At 43.9% G+C, this 20,103-nt stretch overlaps 3 protein-coding genes across 5 annotated transcripts; 1 reads left to right on the top strand and 2 right to left on the bottom strand.

Annotated features, from left to right (window-relative positions):
* Positions 1–1,277: 1,277 nt before the first annotated feature.
* snpha (syntaphilin a) lies at positions 1,278–7,449 on the top strand. The gene is made up of 5 exons (XM_086213364.1): positions 1,278–1,444; positions 4,008–4,098; positions 4,180–4,311; positions 4,687–4,836; positions 4,977–7,449. The coding sequence occupies exons 2-5, from the start codon at positions 4,055–4,057 to the stop codon at positions 6,223–6,225; spliced, it is 1,575 nt and encodes a 524-aa protein (XP_086069490.1). The 5' UTR covers positions 1,278–1,444; positions 4,008–4,054; the 3' UTR covers positions 6,226–7,449.
* A 454-nt stretch (positions 7,450–7,903) lies between these two features.
* Positions 7,904–13,502, bottom strand: fkbp1aa (FKBP prolyl isomerase 1Aa). Of its 3 annotated transcripts, XM_086213366.1 has the most exons (7): positions 13,242–13,502; positions 12,525–12,654; positions 12,291–12,348; positions 12,134–12,181; positions 11,527–11,639; positions 11,219–11,393; positions 7,904–8,732 (listed from the first exon to the last, which is right to left on the bottom strand). In XM_086213366.1, the coding sequence occupies exons 3-6, from the start codon at positions 12,325–12,327 to the stop codon at positions 11,262–11,264; spliced, it is 330 nt and encodes a 109-aa protein (XP_086069492.1). In that variant the 5' UTR covers positions 12,328–12,348; positions 12,525–12,654; positions 13,242–13,502; the 3' UTR covers positions 7,904–8,732; positions 11,219–11,261. The 3 variants fall into 3 exon arrangements, with proteins under 3 accessions (XP_086069492.1, XP_086069491.1, XP_086069493.1); XM_086213365.1 differs by lacking the exon at positions 12,525–12,654; XM_086213367.1 differs by lacking the exons at positions 12,525–12,654; positions 13,242–13,502 and having other exon boundaries at positions 7,904–8,760; positions 12,291–12,486.
* A 647-nt stretch (positions 13,503–14,149) lies between these two features.
* mfsd2al2 (major facilitator superfamily domain containing 2a-like 2) lies at positions 14,150–19,994 on the bottom strand. The gene is made up of 12 exons (XM_086213368.1): positions 19,891–19,994; positions 19,677–19,809; positions 19,399–19,477; positions 19,153–19,313; positions 17,807–17,897; positions 17,474–17,592; positions 17,221–17,304; positions 17,045–17,128; positions 16,846–16,958; positions 16,471–16,614; positions 16,221–16,391; positions 14,150–15,534 (listed from the first exon to the last, which is right to left on the bottom strand). Exons 1-12 carry the CDS (start codon positions 19,992–19,994, stop codon positions 15,207–15,209), a joined length of 1,611 nt encoding a protein of 536 aa, XP_086069494.1. The 3' UTR covers positions 14,150–15,206.
* Between the last annotated feature and the right edge of the window lie 109 nt (positions 19,995–20,103).

The raw sequence follows: 20,103 nt of genomic DNA on the forward strand, positions 1-20,103 counted from the left end.
GCAAACGTACACGGAGCAAAACTCTGAATGCATGATTAACATGAATAGATGTTTAAATGTACTTACTGATAAATAAATAAAAAGCAAATGCAGAGACCCTTGGTTAAAAAAAAAAAGTGGAATATCTACAGTCAGTTGGAGACAGAAGGAGTCACTATTCATGCTGCTCCTTCAACAGTGCATCCAGCTACTGTTTGCATTTCATCAAAGTGCATCTCTTTCACATAAGGGTGTGAGTGACTGAGACATGTTGTGTTGTGCAATCCAACCTTGACAATGTTGAAAACTAATCTGAAGAGAAAGCTCCTCCATGTAACATGTGTCCAGCGCTCAGGTCACGCCCTCTGTGAAGACAACAACAGCCAAGCAACCTTCTCAGGTGGTTTTAGCAAACATTTCTGTGTAAAGACTCTCTGGTTCTTCCCAAACCCCATCGTGAAGTAGCTGCCCTCACGCACATCCGACAGTAATGTGACACAGTCAGCCTACGTGATGTCAAAGTGCAGGAGCATAAGTAGTTTTATCAGTACTCCTTTGTTTACTCTGCTAGGGCCTGTAAAACCACAGCAGTGAGACGAGCCTGTCGGCATGGCCTGTTGGCCTTTTTTGAAACTGTATTCCTAAGTAAGGAAATAAATTTGCAGCAACAAAAAAGGTGGGTAAATACGTACATTGTTTTTACAAAGATGATTCAAGTGCAGTATATACTCAGAGGTTCGTCCTTTCAGTGTCCCCATATATACTGTATATATATATATATATATATATATATATATATATATATATATATATATATATCCATGTTTATATTGATGAATGTCAGGTTTCTTTTCCATGAATTTACATTTGTGAATCAAAAATATTAAAGATGATTCAGAAAGACAGACCTCTGTCCCTGGCCACACCTTGTTGGCTTGAGGCCCCTGAGGAGTTTTGCCGTGACACACCTGCAGCTTCTGGGGCGACTTGTCATTGACCTCATCGTAAGGAACGCCTGTGTAGTCATCACGCCTTTTAATCTGCATCTTGATATTTTGCACCTGTGCAAAACATGGATTTTGCTGGCAAAGAAGATACTTACAAGCAGTGACATATACATGCATTTACAGGTGTAATTTAACATGAATAAAATATCAGAAAAGGTGAACTGAAAATGGCAGGAAAAAAAGTATTGCATTAATATTTTTGAGTGTAAATCACTATGATATGCAAGTAAATCCTGCTAAATGAGGCATCACCCCTCTACTGTCACTTTAAGAAGCAGCACCGATGCAGCAGCAGTCGCAGTTTCCTCATCTCATCTCCGGGCTTCATGGCTGCAGGATGGACTCTCAGCATCAGCACCATCTCTTCTTCCTGCTGCCTCCAGCGACCGTTCAGCGACCATCACCCCCGTCGGCACCCCAAGCTTCTCAACAAGCTGCAACTTCCACCTGCCGATATGGTAGAGTACATCATGGCTGCTGTCATTGTGAATGTGAGCAGTTTGTTTTGAGGTTCAGGAGACCTGATGAGACCCGAACCGTATGTAGGACACAGCCGGCACTGGACACCTTACTCTGCTTTTTCTTGTCATGATTTCACCAGAGGCAGTTTTCTTTGCAGTATAACTACCTGATGGCTGATGTCCCTCTTAGGGACTCCCGGGTTTGTAATGTAGAGCGGTGATGAGAGTTTCCAGGCTGTTCTTTATCGCCACTAATGTGTGGTGTCTTTCTATAACCCGTAATTTAGGCGACAGATGGGAAATAGCGTTTTAATACCGTAATGTTTCCTCCAAGGACGCAGAGCAACATCCCGCAGACATTACTGTCAGCTGACAATCTCATCAGTTCTAAATTCTGCTCCGAGCACAGTTTCCTCCACCATCCTCGCCTCCTCAGTAAACACCGATACTCACACTTACGTAAGATGATTGCGTATTTCTCACCAATAACGTAAGGGCCACCTGTTGCGCAGCCAGAGATAAAGGAGGTGCGATTTCCTGGTTTGTGTGTCTCGCTGTCCTAGAATTTAAATATAGGACGTGATGAAAACGCGGCTGTTCCCGTTTAGATTGACTTCTATTATCAGGCAGCTAATATTTATCCAACATTCCGTCCTGGAGCAGCAGGTTTCTAAGCCTTAGAGCTGCATGAAGATAAGAACTTTTTGTCCTTCCACAGAGATTGTTGCTGTTACGTAACAGAGGTGGTGACACCTGAGAGAAAGCAAGAGAGAATAAAGTCAACCTCATGTTGTTTTCCTCCTGCAGGTGATGAGGTCAAGATACATCGGCGTATTGATTTCCCTGGGAATTTGACCATTTCCGTGCTCTTAGGGACTTGAAGGCTCATCAGACAAAACTCACAGATTATGAGTGTTTTACAGGCTAAGGGAATACATTTAGACTCAGTATGATAACTGTGAGGCTGCAATATCAAACCTCGCTCGGCCCCTTTGATAGCTATGTACAGCAATTAAGAACTTAGTCCAGATTATTCGAGATCCAGGGGTGCCGTGAATGAGAAATCATGGGCCGATACTTAGACTGATGTTTAAAATGATAATTCTGCCCATAGCCAAGGCCGATGGATTCTCCTGTTTGGTGGTGTCTTTGTTGCGCTTTAATCCGCTTTTGCACCAGGAGAAGAAAAAAATAATCTTCATTAAAAAATAAGAACTCAACTATTTGAATCTTTCAGGCTCTCATCACATCAGTATTCATATTTCTGAAGCAACATTTACATGAAACCTTTCACATAAAGGATACACATCGGCCAGCGACGTTGAATGGCATCTTACTTGCTGATGCGCCAATGTTAGCCAAAAATGCAAATATCGGCTGATACCAATATGTCAGTGCACTTCAGATAAGTGGCGCATTATATTCAGAAATGATCTCAACAGTTGGTGTCTGGTTTAATCACCGGGGAAGAATAACAAAGATGCGATTAACAACCAACCCTGGACCACTGATAAACTGATCAATCAATTTCATTGTAAATGGTATTTGAATATCGATTCATTGTTAAAGTGATGTGTGTAAATTTGGCATCTATTCCAGTGATTTATGACACACTTTCAAAGGCAATAGATTTGGGGGGAGGTCACAGGATTGCTGCATTCCTGTTAATAGAGCTTGACACAAGAGAGTGAAATGAAAAATTATTTAGTTCTTGTACAATAGTTAGGGGCGGCACGGTGGTGCAGTGGTCAGCGCTGTCGCCTCACAGCAAGAAGGTTCTGGGTTCCAGCCCCGGCTCCAGCACAGGATCTTTCTGTGCGGAGTCTCCATGTTCTCCCCGTGTCTGTGTGGGTTCTCTCTGGTACTCCAGCTTCCTCCCACAGTCCAAAGACATCAAGAGGGGACGAGGCTGATTGATACTCTAAATTGACCATAGGTGTGGCTGTGTGTGTGAATGGTTGTCTGTCTCTATGTGTTGGCCCTGTGATGGACTGGTGACCTGTCCAGGGTGAACCCCGCCTCTCAACCTAAAGCCCCCCTGCAACTCTTAACAGGATACACAGTAGAAAATGGATGGATGGACAGTAGTTACAGAATAAGTCCCATAATAATCTGAGTACTCCACACAGTTCCTCTCATGCTCCACTAGCAATAATGTGATTTTTCTTTTATTCACATTAGATAGCCGTACAGGCCATTTTGACGTCACCAGCCACCACCTGTTAGATTTTATTTGACCTTTGACTTTAGTTAATTTGAAGGTTTACGTGCAGCCCTGCAGACCGGGAGGGCCAAGCTCTGCGAGAGGCAGCTGCACTGGCTGTGAACTCACTGTGTCCTCTTTGTGTCAGCAGAGAAAGGACGCTTTATGTGCTTCTGTCCTAGACTATTATTCATTAGCGTCAGACTATTGTCCCTGACATTGCACATCTTTACTCAATAGCATAGCACAGATAACTGGAGGTGGCAGTTCGGATTCATTTTCTTTGTGTTTCAGTGTTTATGAGATGGATTATCATGAACTAATTTGTCTCTGATGTGTCTTTCATGGTGGTAACAGTCCAGCTGTGAGGGCTCCTAGCGTCCCTCTCTAGAGAAGGCACATCGATGTCTCTCACTCCGAGTAGAAAGCCCTCCTCAAGTCAGCGCAGGTACTCTCTTTCTCATCCTTCTCCTGTAGTTTCAGATGTTTGAATGATGCAAAAGGTTTGATCATGAGCTCTCTCTGCAAGGCGCTCGGTGGGAACGGGTGGCAGCAGCGGGCGATATTCCCACAGTGATACATCTAGTCCAAATACCTACCCTGGTCGGGTACGGGCACCTGAGAGTAGCCCCACAGCCCGGACATATCCCAGTACACCCAGGTACAACATCACTCATTGAATTGAACTCTTTTTTGCACCATATGAGTAAAAGCATTGTTCCCATCTTTTTCAGTTGAGTTTAAATGTGCTGGGGCACTGACAATAGGCCTCATTGATGAAATGTCTTTATGTCTTTTAGCATTAAATTCTCTGCAGTCCTGGGTGAACACCAGTGTTACAATAGATGTCAGGAGCAAAGAGCTCCAACTAGCCTCCAGGTTTTGTTTCCTGTCTGTAAGACTAAATTTAGGGCTGAAAAAAAGTCATTTTGTGTGTGAGAACAAATTTGTGGGAAACAAACTGTATGACTGTTTTAGTAGTAATTCAACTTCAGGATCACACCTCACTTAAAGCAGCTCTTCTGTGTTGATTCAGGCGTCAGGCGAAGCACACAGTCTGTAGCGACAACCATGGGATCAGGCCCCCGACGCCTGAGCAGTACCTCACACCCCTTCAACAGAAGGAGGTGTGTATACGACATCTGCGAGCCAGACTGAGGGATAATGTGGAGAGATTACAACACAGGTAAACACTTTCACCCTTTAACTCCTAGTATTTTACTGGTATTTAGTTCAACTGAAGCTGAAACCAGTAGCGCTGGAAGCCTTGGCTTCCATGGCTTCTTTTTCTGTAAAAGAAAAATAATATTATCCTTCCCCCTTCAGGGACTGTGAAATAGATGAGTTGAGGACTCAGCTGTACAGGATGCAGGAAGACTGGATCGAGGAGGAATGCCACCGTGTGGAGGCCCAGCTAGCCCTAAAGGAGGCCCGCAAGGAAATTCAGCACCTTCAGGAAGTGGTAGTTTCAGTCAGGTCTAACCTGGGCGTCAGGGAACAAGAACCCCATGACCACAAGCCATTCTCAGGGCTGCAGGAAAGCCGTCCAGGGGGGAAGTCTCGCTCCTGTGGATGTTCCCCCGCCAGCACTTTGAGCCGCAGCACCACCTACACCCGACTGAGCAATGAGGCTCTGCATCTGGAGCGCAGCGCTAACGCTCCTGAGTCAGGCAGAGCATCTCGCCCAGCAGGCCAAACCCACCTGCTCCTGGAGGCAGCCCTCCTATCTGAGCAGCTGCCTCCACAGAGCCTCATCAGGGGGACCCCAACAGTGACACGCTCATCTACCTATGAGAGGATGTGCAGTGGGGGGGCTGTGTTGCCAGTGTCTCACTCCTGTCACTCTCTCAGCAGTGGCTGCAGGTGCAGTGGGCACACCTACCTCCCGCATCATCACTTGTTCCTGCACTTACCTCAAGAGGAGTCCACAATAGCACCTGCTGCTGTCCCTGCCACCGAGCCCATCCCAACCCCTGCTGCCGCCGCAGACAGGAAGCCCGAGGTCCGCTCGCAGGCCTGCAGCCCCACCATGACCTGGCTGAGTGAGGAAGGTGGCACAGAAGAGCTGAGTGTCATTTCTTTAGCGACAGCAGACGTCGCCCCATCAGAGTCCCATCTGGTCCCATCATCTTTACCTCCTGTGTCCTGTCCTGAGGCATCATACAGTGTGCAGCCCATGGCACCTGACAAGCCAACAGAAACAGCAAAGATGCCGGTAGAGCCCCACACGAGCCAGCCCCATCCTGTAGCTCCTCTCCCAGTGAGGCAAGAAGCCACAGTACTGGAGGCGGAAGAAGACGACAGGGAGGAGACCGAAGGAGCGAATGAAGATGGTTACTCCCCTCAGCTGTGCCACTGGAGCCGCTACTTCCTCGTGGATCTGTTAGCTTTGGCAGTGCCGGTGGTCCCGACCATGGCGTGGCTGTGTCGAGGGGCGCCGCGGGACGTCACGCCCGTCTATCATATTGGGTCCCTGCTGAGAGGGTGCTGTGCTGTGGCCCTCCACTCGCTTCGCCGGCAGGCTGCAGGCAGCAGGAACAGACCCACCAGCATGAACGGAACAACTTCCATCTGACTTGAACGCCCAGCCTCTCCGCTTCAGATTCAACTAGATTTTGATCCGTGTGGTGGATATTCGCACTAATACGATTTTTAGATTTTACATAATGCCCTTGTGATTTTGTGATCATGACTTGCCTTAGAGAACAAAGAGTTAGTTGTACATCAAATACTTTCATCTCTTAAATACCCCTACTGCTACTGCCTGCAGTTTGAGTCGTTCTCACTATATTGCATGCAACCCACAGTTGGGTTGGACTCTTTTGCTTGAACTCAAAAATTGCTATCCGGCTTTAAGAGGGGGCAAAGATACACAGATTACATGATGAAATGAGGTCAAAGAGAACCTGTGTGATACTGACTGATCACTCCTCATCCGCCACCCTCCACTTACATCATTAGGTTACTTTACAATACCAAGTGGGACAGTCAGATATTGTGTTTCTGCCGGAACATCTCACAAAATGAGAAGAAAACTTAGAAAATTCATCTCGTGCAGTGTAGGTATCAAAAAGAGGAAGGCACTCATTTTTGTACTTCAGTCATTTACTACAAGAGGGGATAAAACAGTTTGGACTTCTAGTCCTAAAGTAGAGCGAGCGCATCGAATCTACTCAGGTGCTGGACAGAAAGATCTTTGATCTCTTGCCAATAAACGAACCATAGCAGTGATTTTAACATGGAATGGTCTCCATTTCTTTGATGCTGTTGGACGCTAATAGTTCGTAATGACCGCACTCAATGGATTTTTGCTTCTCAGCACTGAATTTATTTTTTTTTTTTAGCAGGTCAGCTTTTTAATCCAGAACCTAGAAAACAGGCACAGCGTCCTCAAACAAGCCCATCCTGAAATCCCCCAACCTAGTTGCACAACAAGGAGGTTACAGGAGCCTGGAAATACAACCTTCCTGCTCAATTCTTCACATATTTCTTCTTTACTTACAGTTGACGAGATGTATCCTGGATGGATTGTCTTGTGCTGTATTGATTCCTGCTGCATTGTGATACCATCATTTTCTGGAGTATAGTTTTGTGAGTTACTGACTTAGATTCCCACCCCTTATGAATATCATTATACAGTCATTTCATCATTACTGCCTACCCTGTTTATTGATGGTGTTCCTGTCAACTGAAATGCAAACGTGTGATATTTATGGTGGGCAGTTTAAGCCTCATTTAAAGATACATTGGAATGTTTTGACTTTCAGGAATATTTCCAATAAATCTTTTTTTTCTTTTCTGTGAGTAGTTTAGATGATTCAGCTTAAAAACAAAAGCAGAAACATTTGAATGGCAGAGATTGAAACTGAGAACATCCATTTCCAAAGTTTCAGTTTGCTTGAATGTAGTTGCAAAATATTTAAATTTTGAATGTGATTTGCTTTGTCACTTAGCCGTTGCCATTTATTCCTCTGGTACTCAACACATCACGTCAGGCTATCGTCCGTCCATTGAAATTATATTATCTGCCTTTTTAATCATTAGCTTGCTCCAAACTATGCTGGCCAAGTGTTTCCCAATCAGGGTCCTGGGCCCCTTGTACCCTGCATGTTTGCCCTGCTCCAAAACCCCTGATGAAAGGGGGCGCTATAGAGCACAGCAGCAGCCCGATGATGACCAGGAAACACTGGTACTGTATACAGTCTTGCAGGTATTACGGGATCAGTGAGATGCAATCAAACAAGAAAGAACTGTTTGCGTTAAAATTACTCTTTTAATATCAAGAGTAAGAAACAGAAATCAATATCCACAGCTTGTAACACACAACTCCTCAAAATAAACAATCACAAACCCCAAAGGCGCCACAAAGTCTTTCTGGGGGGAGCTCACTGTGCGAGTGTAGAAACCAAATGTTTTCTTTTAAGACCTTCTTTTGGTAAATAACTCCACGTTTCACAAACAATCGACGAGACAATCTCCAGTTGTGTGTTTACAGTGAGTCGTTTCACTACTATAAATTAAGGAGCGATAGACATTTGCAGACCTGTAGGCTGTTGATGGCAATAGTGTGCTTGATTCACAAATCCCCTATAGTTACAATGTATTCCATACTAATTTAGTCCATAAACAACTATCACAAAGGTAAATTCATAGAAATATCACTGTCAAACAACAATTTCTTCTTATTTTTATTCAAGACAATTCATTACCCGCAATCAATACAATTTTTTTGTGTAAAGGCCACAGAGCCACAGGAATGAGATTCAATACTTCAACACTTTTCTAAAACTTGATGGAAAAACACATTGTGTCAATTCAAATTAGAAAAAATAAAACACCATAAAAATACATAGCAGAATATGACAAAATACATGGGATGGCCTATGACTTATAACTGCATGGACTCTAAAGTATAGTATGGAGTATAACATTAAAGCAAGTGCGATAATAAAAATTTGTATGTAAATGTAAAGGAGGGTGAACTAGTGAAGCTATAGACATAGGTCCTATGCAGAAATTAGGAGCAGGAATCATCCGTTTATCCTCCATGTTCCCCTCCATGTTCCCAAGATAGGAGTCGACCTGCAGAGAACACACGGAGGTCTTAAAGCTGTAATTAAGGAGGACAGGCAAGAGGGGATTACACAATAAGCAGACTTAAGCTTGTTATGCACATAGCATTTTATCTCCGAACATCGCTGGCTAAGATACACAAGGTTAAGCTGTATTGTCGGTGCGTTATGTGGCGCCACAGCAGCTTGGAGGAATGAGGAACCACCCGGAGTTACCGCATAGCGGTCAAGCACGCTCAGACACCTTCAGATCCTTAGTGATATTTCACCTTCAGCGTTTCTTGCCAAAATGTGAATCGTGGGTTTTTTTTTTTCCCTCCGTAAGAAGTGAGATCATGATTCTCTGACTTGATCATTCATCAACAAAACTTCTATTGCACTCTTAACGCTTCTGAGATGCTCACAAAAAGTGAATTCAGATCATGATTTTTTTTTGTATAGGAACAATTTATCATGCTTCCCTACTCTAAAGCACATCATCTGGTATAATCCAAATCTTAATCCAGCCATATGCTCAGTGCTGCACAAAAACTTTGGATTTGGGCTGAAAACCCAACTCCAGTGGGACGTTACGATGGACAAGTGCAACTGGTCACACGCTGTGCTACGTCCATGAGCAGTGAACCAGACACCGTGTTCTTTGGTTGTCCAATCCGAGTGTTTGTGGATTACTGAGCATCCAGCTGGGTAAAGAAGATGTGGACGATAAGCTGGAGAGTTTTTCAAGAGACACTTTGATAGTTTTACTGTTGTTGTGGTGGCTACAGGGTTCCTGTTGTATTCTGGAGTCTCAAGAGAAATATATCCAAAAGTTCAAAGCACCCATTTGCAGGATCAAGCAAGGCAAAACACTTTTGGGTTGAAATGTGCAATATGGAAGAGTTTTCCAGCTGCCGCATTCTTTTATGGAGCCAAACAAATAAATTGCAGCCCATCGCTTTTTTCTGTCGTTGTTCCACTACTTGCTCTGTACAGTCTGACTATGATAATTAGTTCTCACATTTGCCGACAACAAATGGCGCTTTCAAATGGAACTTGAGAGCTCGTTTTTGTGACATGACAAGTCATGGGAACTTGGAGCTTCCAGCAAATTTCCATTGAGGAGGTTGTGAAAGGGGGGAGGGGGGGGGTCATGTGGACGTGGGCACCACGCTCCATTTGAAGGAAGCTGATCTAAGAGCATGGGGAAGAAGAGTGATGATGCTCTGACCTGATAAGTGATTTTGCTCCAATACCCAATCCAGTTACTGGAGGCAGTATCAGTGACATTGAGATCCATCTATTCAATTGAATGTATTTTTTGTGGCTCTCTCCGAGGTTTCTCCCTTCTCTCTCACATAAAAGCTCTCCTCACACTGATCGAGGGTCTCAGGACAGTGAAAGTTGCACTGAGATTGTAAAGCACCTTGTCGCAATTTCAGGTTTCTTAAATTTGACTGATTGTATGTCCTACTCCTTCATACACAGACTACATTTTACTAGTTCATTTATGCATGTTTTTTTTTTCCTTCCCAGCCCAACATAAAATAATGAACCAGTCCCTCTCTTCGCAAGACATTTGACTGCATGGTGCGTTTACTGTTCTTCTTTATCAGAGGCAAACAGGGTGATACAGTGAGTCAGTACTGCTTCTCAAGGCATTACAAGACATGCCGGGAGACACACACAGGGAGCATCACAAAGGTTGTTATCAACTATTTGGTGCATTTCATTACTTTTTTTTGGCTTAGATACATTTATATTGTGCAAAGCAATATTAGCATCACTCCCAGTTGAAAGTAGTTTCAGGAGCAAGAGCGGAATAAACATAACGTTCACCTGCTCCTTAAACCAAAGGGGAAAAATAAAATAGCAACCATCATACCCTGACATCTCTGTCTTGATCTTACACCACGTTCATTTTACCTCAGACCTTGTGTTGGGATGGGAAGTGATGTCACTCCAAGTTCACCGCGCTCTGGTTTGAAGAACTTAAAATGTCTCAGCCGTTTGCAGCATCAGTTAAAATAAGGATCGGTAATAAACGCTACCCAATATTTCACACAAATGTTGCAGCGACAGGTCTAGACACTGAGGATGAAGAGCACTGGGTTCACGAGACACAGTACGACAGGAGGCGTTAAAAGCAGCACATTATCACAGTGTTCAGGCAACTGATGAGCACCAGATTTTGAAACGTCCTCTCAAGGTTTGTCAGGGCTCTCAGAATTTCCGTGTAGGAAGTGCCACCTCATGGGAGGTTCCTGTTGGAATCTCCAACAATGAACTTGTAAATTCTAATTTCTGTGTCCAACCTGCAGGCACCATTACCCAACCCATCCACCACCCAATGCTCTTAGTTAACCAGCGGTCACCAGTCTAACCTCTCTGCTTAACTGGCTTTGAGGATGATGGTAAATAGGTGCATTTCCTTAAATTTGTCACGCTAGTGTAAAAATACAGCGTCCTTTATTCATCATTAATATAACCGTAAAAAAAATAAATAAAATGGCTCACCCTGAAAATTTGAGTGGAATTAAGCAAAGGGAGCACAGGAGCCTCAGGCCTCCAGACTCAGCAGCTCCACGTCAAAGGTTAGAGTGGCGTTCGGTGGGATGATCCCTGGGTGACCTTTGGGGCCATAGGCATATTCTGGTGAGCATACCAGCTTGGCCCGCTGACCTACGCTCATCTAAGGGGAGAGATGAAAGGGTGACATTAGCTACTGCTGCTACTGAACTCAATGGCACAGACAAAAGTGAACCGATTTGTGAATAACGGAGCAATGACAGCATACGTTTCCAGCTGGTGGAGACCTTCCTCACCTGGGCTACTCCTTCCTCCCAACCACGAATAACCTCCTGGTGTCCAATTTTGAATCTGAACGGCTTCCCCCGGGACCTCGAAGAGTCAAACACTTTACCGTCCTCCAATGTTCCTGATAAGTCCAAGAGAAGGGAAGGGGTTCAGCGAGCTCTATATGCGCCTTCAGTCGAGGAGTCCCGCTAGCGAGTTAACGGTATCTGCGCTAAAGTTAGCCGACCAGCATCACGGGCCCGTGGAAGCTGACGTTAAACAGGCTAACGGTACGTAGGGCTAGCCCGACTGTTAGCCAACTAAGCCCTAAACCTACTGGCAAACGCCAGGTTAAATAACGACAATATTCGACAAACCAGTGAGCAAATACACAACTTTGCTACCAGCCTAAGTTAGCTAATGTACGTGAATAAGCATCAATGTTAACCGCAGTGCTAGCATGAAGAATCCACCGTTCGCTCTAACATACATCTGCTTTCTCTTTAGTCCAAAACGTGAAGAAAATAGCACTTTTCACCACTCACCAATAATGCTTAGTGTTAAAAATAGCCAAAATTGGTATAAAGCTAATCAAATTTCCCCGAGTCCTGGCAGTCGTCCAGCCTCCCCACTCACCGACATAGTGCACCACGACGCGCTGCCCTTTCTTTGGAAACGTCCGTCCTGAAAATAGGGGGGGAAAAAAAAGGGAGCAAATGTGCGTGACAATAAACTACAGCAGGTGCGAATGTAAAATTGCGTTAAAGTGTGAAACAAAGCAAGCCATCCCCACCATCGCCCGGAGTTATGGTTTCAACTATTACTCCCATTTTCGCTCCTCAATATCCTTTCTGTCGACCGCCGTACAATGCAAAGCGAGCGGAAGCAGGCGACGGCAGGGGTGGGCATGGAAGCGAAAAAACCCACTAATTACCCGCTGACGCTTCATCATTGTCATAATAATATTCCTTTAAACTAGCTGAAACTGTTCCGTTTTACACAGGGTCTTAAACTCAGTGCACACAACCTTAGTTTGAGACGTTGGGACTTAAATTGCGACTCAAAACTTTCTTCTGCAGTGGAACAGATTTTTAACCCCATGAAGCCTGCAGGTGTTTGCTGATGGAGAACCTGTCGCAGGTGTTCCTGCCGACAACCTGAGCACAGAAATGGAACCCACATCAACCGAGGAGGACCACAAGTCTAGCTGAAACCTCGTGTGTGGCTTGACGCCTGGTCAGAGAGTTGAAACTGTACATAGTTGGGTCCATAGTGTGGCAGGTGGCTAAAAGACGGGTTTTAATATTAAAACCAAGTTTTCTCCAAACGCAAGCAGACAACACCACCTGGGGAAGTTCACCCCAGGACAACTAGAAAAGGGCACAGGTTCCCACACACACCCGACAGACCCGCTTTCAATAAAAGATTGTTGAATTTGGAAAGATACAATACCCAACACTTTACAGTGTACTTCATAATACTGGAACCCTTAATTGAGTGATTACAGGGTGGCTGAAAAAAAAATTAAGTCACTCAAAATACAAAAACATAAAAAGCAAGCAAAATTAGCAAGAAAAACAAATGCAATCAAAACACAAAAATAAACTTTTGACAAAATACATGCAACTGGAATGCCACCCTTAATTTAATGGTGAGTCCAGAAGATCCAACAAACAGTCCAGACAAGACAGCAGCGGAAGGTCACGATGTGCCATTCGTGGAACAAAACCACACCACTTGTTACCCCTGATCACAGGTACAGCCGTCCAATCCAGATAAGGAGCGAGTCACGCAGCAATGCCACCCGGGATTAAAATCAACTGGGTTGTGCGAAACTCAACCGACTCAGCACAGACCCCCAGGTCCTCCGCCAAAGTAGTAGGCAAAGCCCAACAATCACAGGAGGGCTGGGAATGAGTCCACTGCTCCACCACACCAAACTGCCATGTACTTTCTGGCCAAATGAAGAACCTGGCAGAGACACCAGGCCACAGGATAACAAAGCTCATGTCTGAGCACCACATCTCATTTTTAAAGAAGTGAGCTGCACCTGCACAGGTGCGCTGATTGAGGGGAACTAGTCAGTAATATTAGCCTCCAAAGTATACTGAAGCAGCAGAACACACAACATAGTCCAGCAAGAGAAGTTTACAGTGCAGTATTAAGAGCAGAACTTCACTCATATTTTCAGAGGTTAGTTTTATGTTGTAACGTTGACTTATAAGAAAGAGTCTCCAAGAGCAGTGAGCCTTTCAATAAACCCGTCAACCCCGACTCCTGTTAGAAGCTGAACAATGTCAAAATCACCTCTGGCTACCAAAATATCAGCTCCTCCAGATGTGATCTCAGGATACGGTGAGTGGCAACGGAGAAATATGGGCTACGAAATGCCGCCGAACCGGCAGAGCTGACATGGCGTTGTCTGCAGGGAGCAGCTGAGTGACAGAGCGTCTTTGTAGTGTACTGGCGAGCGTGCTGCTCCGATGCAGGAAGCGATGGCGGCGGTTGGCGCTCTCCCAACTAACACCCTGCCTCATTACCTACAAGAGACAACGAGTCTCTCCTCTGAAAACAGCTCCCTGACCTTTCTGTCTTCATTGCCTGTTCGAGTAAAAGTCACCCACCGCACAGGAAAATGTGCAAATGGGCATGTGTGAGATGCTCAAACAATTTATCCACCATTTTACAGCTGCAGCAGTAATTCTGGAGGAGGCTACGACTGAGCCAATAACAGAAGCATGTGTTGACAACTGATTGTAATACATGTTACTGCCAGAAGATGGAGACAAACGTGCTGCAGGGTAGCTTTAATCAAAATTCTACACATCAACTGTACATAGTTGAAATTCAAGCTGACCACAACACTTCTTTCACACAGTGCCTTTATTGTTGTGTTGGCCTTACATTATTGTGACTAAAGGAGTGCATCATATTTTAACTACAAAGTTTAAGAAGATCATTTTGAGAAGTGTTCTTTTATCTTTTTTCTCTCTCGCTACTCATAACGATTAAAGGTGAAGGTGGAGCTTTCCGTTTGCTAGTTTTGCATAAAGACAGCTTAGCACTGAAATACAATTGAACTCTTGTATCTAATTTGTTTAATTTGAAATCATTTGAGAGAAGATTTGACAGAAATTGATCAAAGATTTCAATTGCATAATATCCAATGTACACATTTCCAGTACTTCTTAAGTTGATTCATATGTTGTACTTTCAGACTGCATTATAAAGTTTTCCCTTTCCTCAAAATTTGTCACCTCCAAAATATATCAATATTTGGAATAATAAGAGAGACTGAACTTGTGTTGCTCTACTTTGTTAATTTTTTTTTTTTTGGTAATCCTATTACAAAATTTTAATTAACTTTTTAAAATGAAATTTTGAGATTTGTGGGGGTTTTCATCAAAAAAGAACAGAATACAACAACGGTAACCCGCAAGGCTGTTATTTATTAGATGAAATAGCAACATTTTGGAATTTTAGGGGGTTCAGGAAAGCCGTGCCCCACCTGAAATTACCATGTAAATAATGAATGAATTTACTTTGAGTGTATTGCTCTCCTGTATATAATTTTAAATTTATAATACCCCAGGATCTGGGTAAATCTCTAAATGAAGATATTCCATTTTTCCTTTTTTTTTTTTTTTTTAATCCATTGAATAAGTCAAAACACATATTTCCCAAAATATCCAAATATGAAGGAGTTTCATTATACCCATGAAACTTTGGATCTCTTATTGGACCTTCTGGAGGACGTCTGAGCTTCATCTGGGTGCAGGTGAGAGTTGAGTCTCCTCTCACGACGCTGATGATTTATATTTGGCCGGTCACCTGATTTAGAGCTGCTGTCATTCCCAGAATGGCTTTTTGATATATTTGAGGTGACAGATGACCTTACTGAGCACTTTACATCATGATCGAAAGAACCTGGTGATGGATTTGATTTGGTGTTACTATCTGAAGTTCTGGTATGAGGCTGCGCTGCATGACGTCTGTGGTCTGACGATGTTGGGGAAGATGATGATAAAGCTTCTGGGCTGTGTGAAGAAAAAGAAGAAGAAGAAAAATCACCATGACTACCATGAATAATAATTTAAAAAAAAGTTGTTGGAAAATTAACATGAATTCCTTTGTCTAACTGATTAATATTTAAAGACACACAACAAATCTGTGACTAAATTAGACTCCACAGTAGATCCATTCCCCTACTTTAGTTGCTTAATTGTTGAAAGAATGGTGGGACATCCTATGCTTATTTAAATGTGATTAGCTGAGTTAAATATTTAAACTCAGATGCGTCATTAAATGAGAGCCTTGTGTCAATCAATTAGCTCATCTCAGCTTAACAGAAAGATGTGGGGCCAACAGTCAGCCTGACTCCATCCAAACATGAAAATGTTTTCTTTTTTTTACTGAGCTATAAATAAACTTGTAGATATGGTTGTAAACTTCGAACAGCATCGAGCTAACTGTGGGCGTGGCTGGTGCCAGTGGCGGGTTTGAGCTGGATGATCATTTTCATGTCACATTTATGTCGCATTTCTGTTCACCGGTGACAAAATACAATTTCATACTGTCATAGATAATGCGTAAAAATCAACAATCCAATATGGCTGCTGCTGAGAGTTAGCAACAGTGTCCAAAAACAACAGGGATCCATTGTTTGTGTTTTTCTTTTGAGGAATCTGTTGCAGGTGTCACGACACGTCACCGAGCTACTTACTGATCGGCGGCCAGTTTGTCCGTCAAACTTTCCCTCTCGTTGATTGGATACGACCAGAAAAAGACCATCCCGATCAGCAGGAGGGCAACAGGAACAGGTGAGAACAGCACAATCAGAGCCGTCACCACTCCGTCGCCATTGTGACATGCACCTGCTCTGTATCCAACAAACCTGTAGCGGCAGACAAGAACCAGAGATATGATGGGCCAGACACGTATAACACATCAAACCAGTAGACAGATTGACCCACTGTAAAGTCATCATTGAGAGTCCAGCAGAAAGACCTCCAGCTAGTTTACTGGAGAAGGTATAGCAGGAGAAAAACATGGGCTCCAGGTCCTTACAGGACGGATGTTTCGAGGTAAAGTCGTCCACCACATCTGGAAGCATCGACCTGAAGGAGACACAAATTGGCGTATCACATCTCAGAAGCACATGTCAGATTAGATGAGTAGAACAGGCCAGTCAACACAGGAGCTCACTGCTAGAATATTCATCACTCGCCTGTGTCAGGTAGAGATGGGGTGAATAATTCATGTGAATAACATTTGGTTCGGACACTGATAGGATCTGACAGGGCTTCTCTGGACCGAGATCTTAGTGTTTCTGATGAGAGCCGACTCACCAGGGTAGCAAGAACATGGTCGCTACACTGAATCCCATCAGGACGCACATTGTCACGAGGACGGGCAGGTTGCTTGGGATGCAAGCGATAACCAACAGTGCTGGGATGAAGAGCTGAGAGAGGAACCAGGCGCAAAGGTGAGGTGGAGATTGAAGGTGTGGAAAATGATCATTGGGGTTATTGTGCTGGAGGCTCTTACTGAGAGGCCGATGAAAACCGTGGCCTTCTTTCCAATTCTAAGAAGAACGACTTGCCATATAGGAACTGCTATTGAAGCAGAAGCCTGTAACAATATTATTTTGTGTTCAGTTAAGCATACATGAGAATCATTCAACGCCACACAAATATTCCTGTCATGAATGTGCTGCATCCTACCAGAAGAACCAGTAAGAGGTGTTGAAACTGAGCTCCCAGTCCTGCTGCATGACTGCAAAACAGAGCAAAATTACCCAAGGACATCTGAGAAGAAAAACAGACAGGCAACACTTTATTAACAACTACTTTGGTAACTATCAGTGCATTAAAAAACAGTTATGTAAGGATGATTATTTGAGGCGGTAAGATAATTAAATCTCAGGAGTTTAATGACTGAGGAATGCAACACAGCTTCTATTAACTCAAGTTGCACCTGAAATGCAAAAGCACTGAACAGGAAGCCCAGCACCAGGCGCTGGTAAGGAACGTGACATATCAGCATCTTCAGCGAGGTTAGGTAGGACGGATGCACTTGATCATGCGAGACTGGAGCTAGAAAAGAAACATGACCAAAAATACAAGGCAAGTCACAGGTTAAACTCAGCCTTCAATTTCTCCTCAGCCACGGTCTGGGATAGATGACATTTAGATGATGAAAATACTCTGATAAATGTAATATCCCTGCAGGGTTGTAAACACAAGGTTGTTGTTTTTTGGGTTTTTTTTTTTTTTTTCATAAAGCATTGGTCATCTCTGAGTGACTCACCATGCTGCTCCTTCACCCCCAGGAAGAGAAGCAAGCTGCAAAGGAAGAACAATGCTCCCAGGACCAGAGCCGATGTCAGGAAGGCCTTTTGCTGCAGGTGGAATAGAACCCTCACACATAAATGAGGCACCTAACCGCCTACAGACACATGGAACAGAGCTACGTTCTAGCCACTACAGTATGCCTCTTAAAAACATGTACCATAAAGTATTGTATGATTGCTTGAATTAGCAGTCGTCCATGGTGACTGATTAGATGAGTGGTTCCCAAAGCATGTTGTGTCCTGTAATCTCTGAGACATTTCACTTCCTGCTGTGTTCCTCCTTTACCTCCACAGAGGGCGCTAGCACCCCAGTGGCTAGGCTAGCACTGCTAACACTAGCGGTAGCTCTGGGTAGCTCAGGTTGGGAACCACGGACTTAAAGCAATATTTAGATGGGTAAAGAAATGCTTTTTGTCAGACAGTTGGATGTAAACGGACACCATCCTCATGCATGTCTGTTAAATTTGAACCTGGAGGGGTGACAGCACCAAACATGGTGGTAAAAGTAGGCTCCGGTTCAACTCCCTGCTGCCAGATTCTTTGCTGCGTGTCATTCCCTTACGCGTTATCCTCTCTGCACTTCACATATCAAATACACCATAAAATTCCCCCATCAAACAAAGTGAAGCCGGAGACAGTGGTCTTATTATAAATCATAAGCAATGTTTTATTTATTTGTTTATTTATTTTTTGGCCACATAGTGACAGTAGAACCAAGTTCTGACTACAAGACTGACATCATTACAACTTAAGTTGAACCTGGTGGTGAACCTGTTAAACCACATTTTCAATTTAATTTGATAAACTTGAAGTCATGTTTCGGCCCACTTGGTAAAGGTCCAAGTCCAATATTTTCTCGCTTTTAGTGCTCTTTTGGGGCTCTATTGCTTGAAATAATTTTAACTGAAATAATGACTGAAGTAAAGTCCTGAAGCAAATAAATCTTCCCCGTTCAAGGGGTATTTTGGGAGATTTATGAAATATTATTTTATGGAAACGTTCAACAATATAAAGCCCCGTCAGAATGTATGGTTTAGACTAGTATGCTGTCTGAGCTTCATAAATCAATGAATGAGGCAATTTGTTAACATTAATCAGAGTATTAGGAGGTCAAATACAGTTCAATCTGAAAATATTTTACTATTGTAAGTGCTTTTAACACTGTATCAAGTTGAATAATTCTCTCTCTCTCTCTCTCTCGCTCCCTCCCTCTCTCTCTTTCACCCCTCAGGGACAATATCTTCATTATGATGACCTATTTCTTAATTTAGTTTTTGGCTGTTTATTCTACTGCAGTGTCTACCGTTTCCTGAAGTGAAGTGGAGAGTGGAGGAGACAAACTCTGCGTTGTGTCGCTGGGGACCGGCTCTTGACAGGCCTCCTGCTTCTCTGTGTTGTACACGGCTACAACTTGACCCTGGATGACAGACGCCAGCAGCATGGCCATCATCTCCACGCTCATTCCTGCCATCAAGGGAACATGCAAGCAGTCTGGGGATGAAGCGGCTCATTTTTTGCCGTGTGGTGGGTTCATGTGAGGGAGTCTTACTGTAGGCTGTAGCGGAGTCTCTGCTTCTCTTGTCTCCCCCCAGGAACATGTTCAGGGACAGATAGGGGACATTGTAGCACTGTTAATGGGTAACAGGGGAGAGGAGAACATGTCAGCACATGGATGGTGTGAAACTCCGTAGCCATGGTGACAATGCTTGGAGCAAAATGGCAGCAGTTAGAATAACATGAGATTCTGTCACCATGGCGATGTTAGGAGGCAGTGTGAGGGCAGAAATAGATGTTAATAGATTAGACAGAAGTGCAAAACTGACTGACACTCATGAGGCTCTCAAACAGGCAGGTGGCCGTGAGGAACCACACCACACGGAGAGACGGGGACATCGAGACTGGTGGCACAAACCACAGCAGCAGATAGGACAGGACGCCGAACGGCATGGAGAGAAGAAGCCTGTGTAATGAACGTGAATGTTAAATACAGCCCCAGGGAATTAATCTGGTATTGATTTAAGTGTCTTAAAGTCTCACAAACCATGGAGCGAGTTTACCGATGGGGGTCAACCTGCTACGGCTCACTAGATATCCAACGAGAGGGTCACTTACAGCATCCCAGGCACGACTCACAAATAAAATCATGGAGACGTAGAAGGCCTCCAGCTGGGAAAATATACAATACTGCTCCGAATGCAATAAAACAATATAACAGTCCACTCTGAATGGCAGAGATAAAACTGACTCAAGGAAC

This window comes from Aulostomus chinensis, chromosome 9, assembly GCF_037954235.1.
Source record: "Aulostomus chinensis isolate RoL2024-O1b breed Wild chromosome 9, RoL_Achi_v1.0, whole genome shotgun sequence".
Taxonomy (NCBI): domain Eukaryota; kingdom Metazoa; phylum Chordata; class Actinopteri; order Syngnathiformes; family Aulostomidae; genus Aulostomus; species Aulostomus chinensis.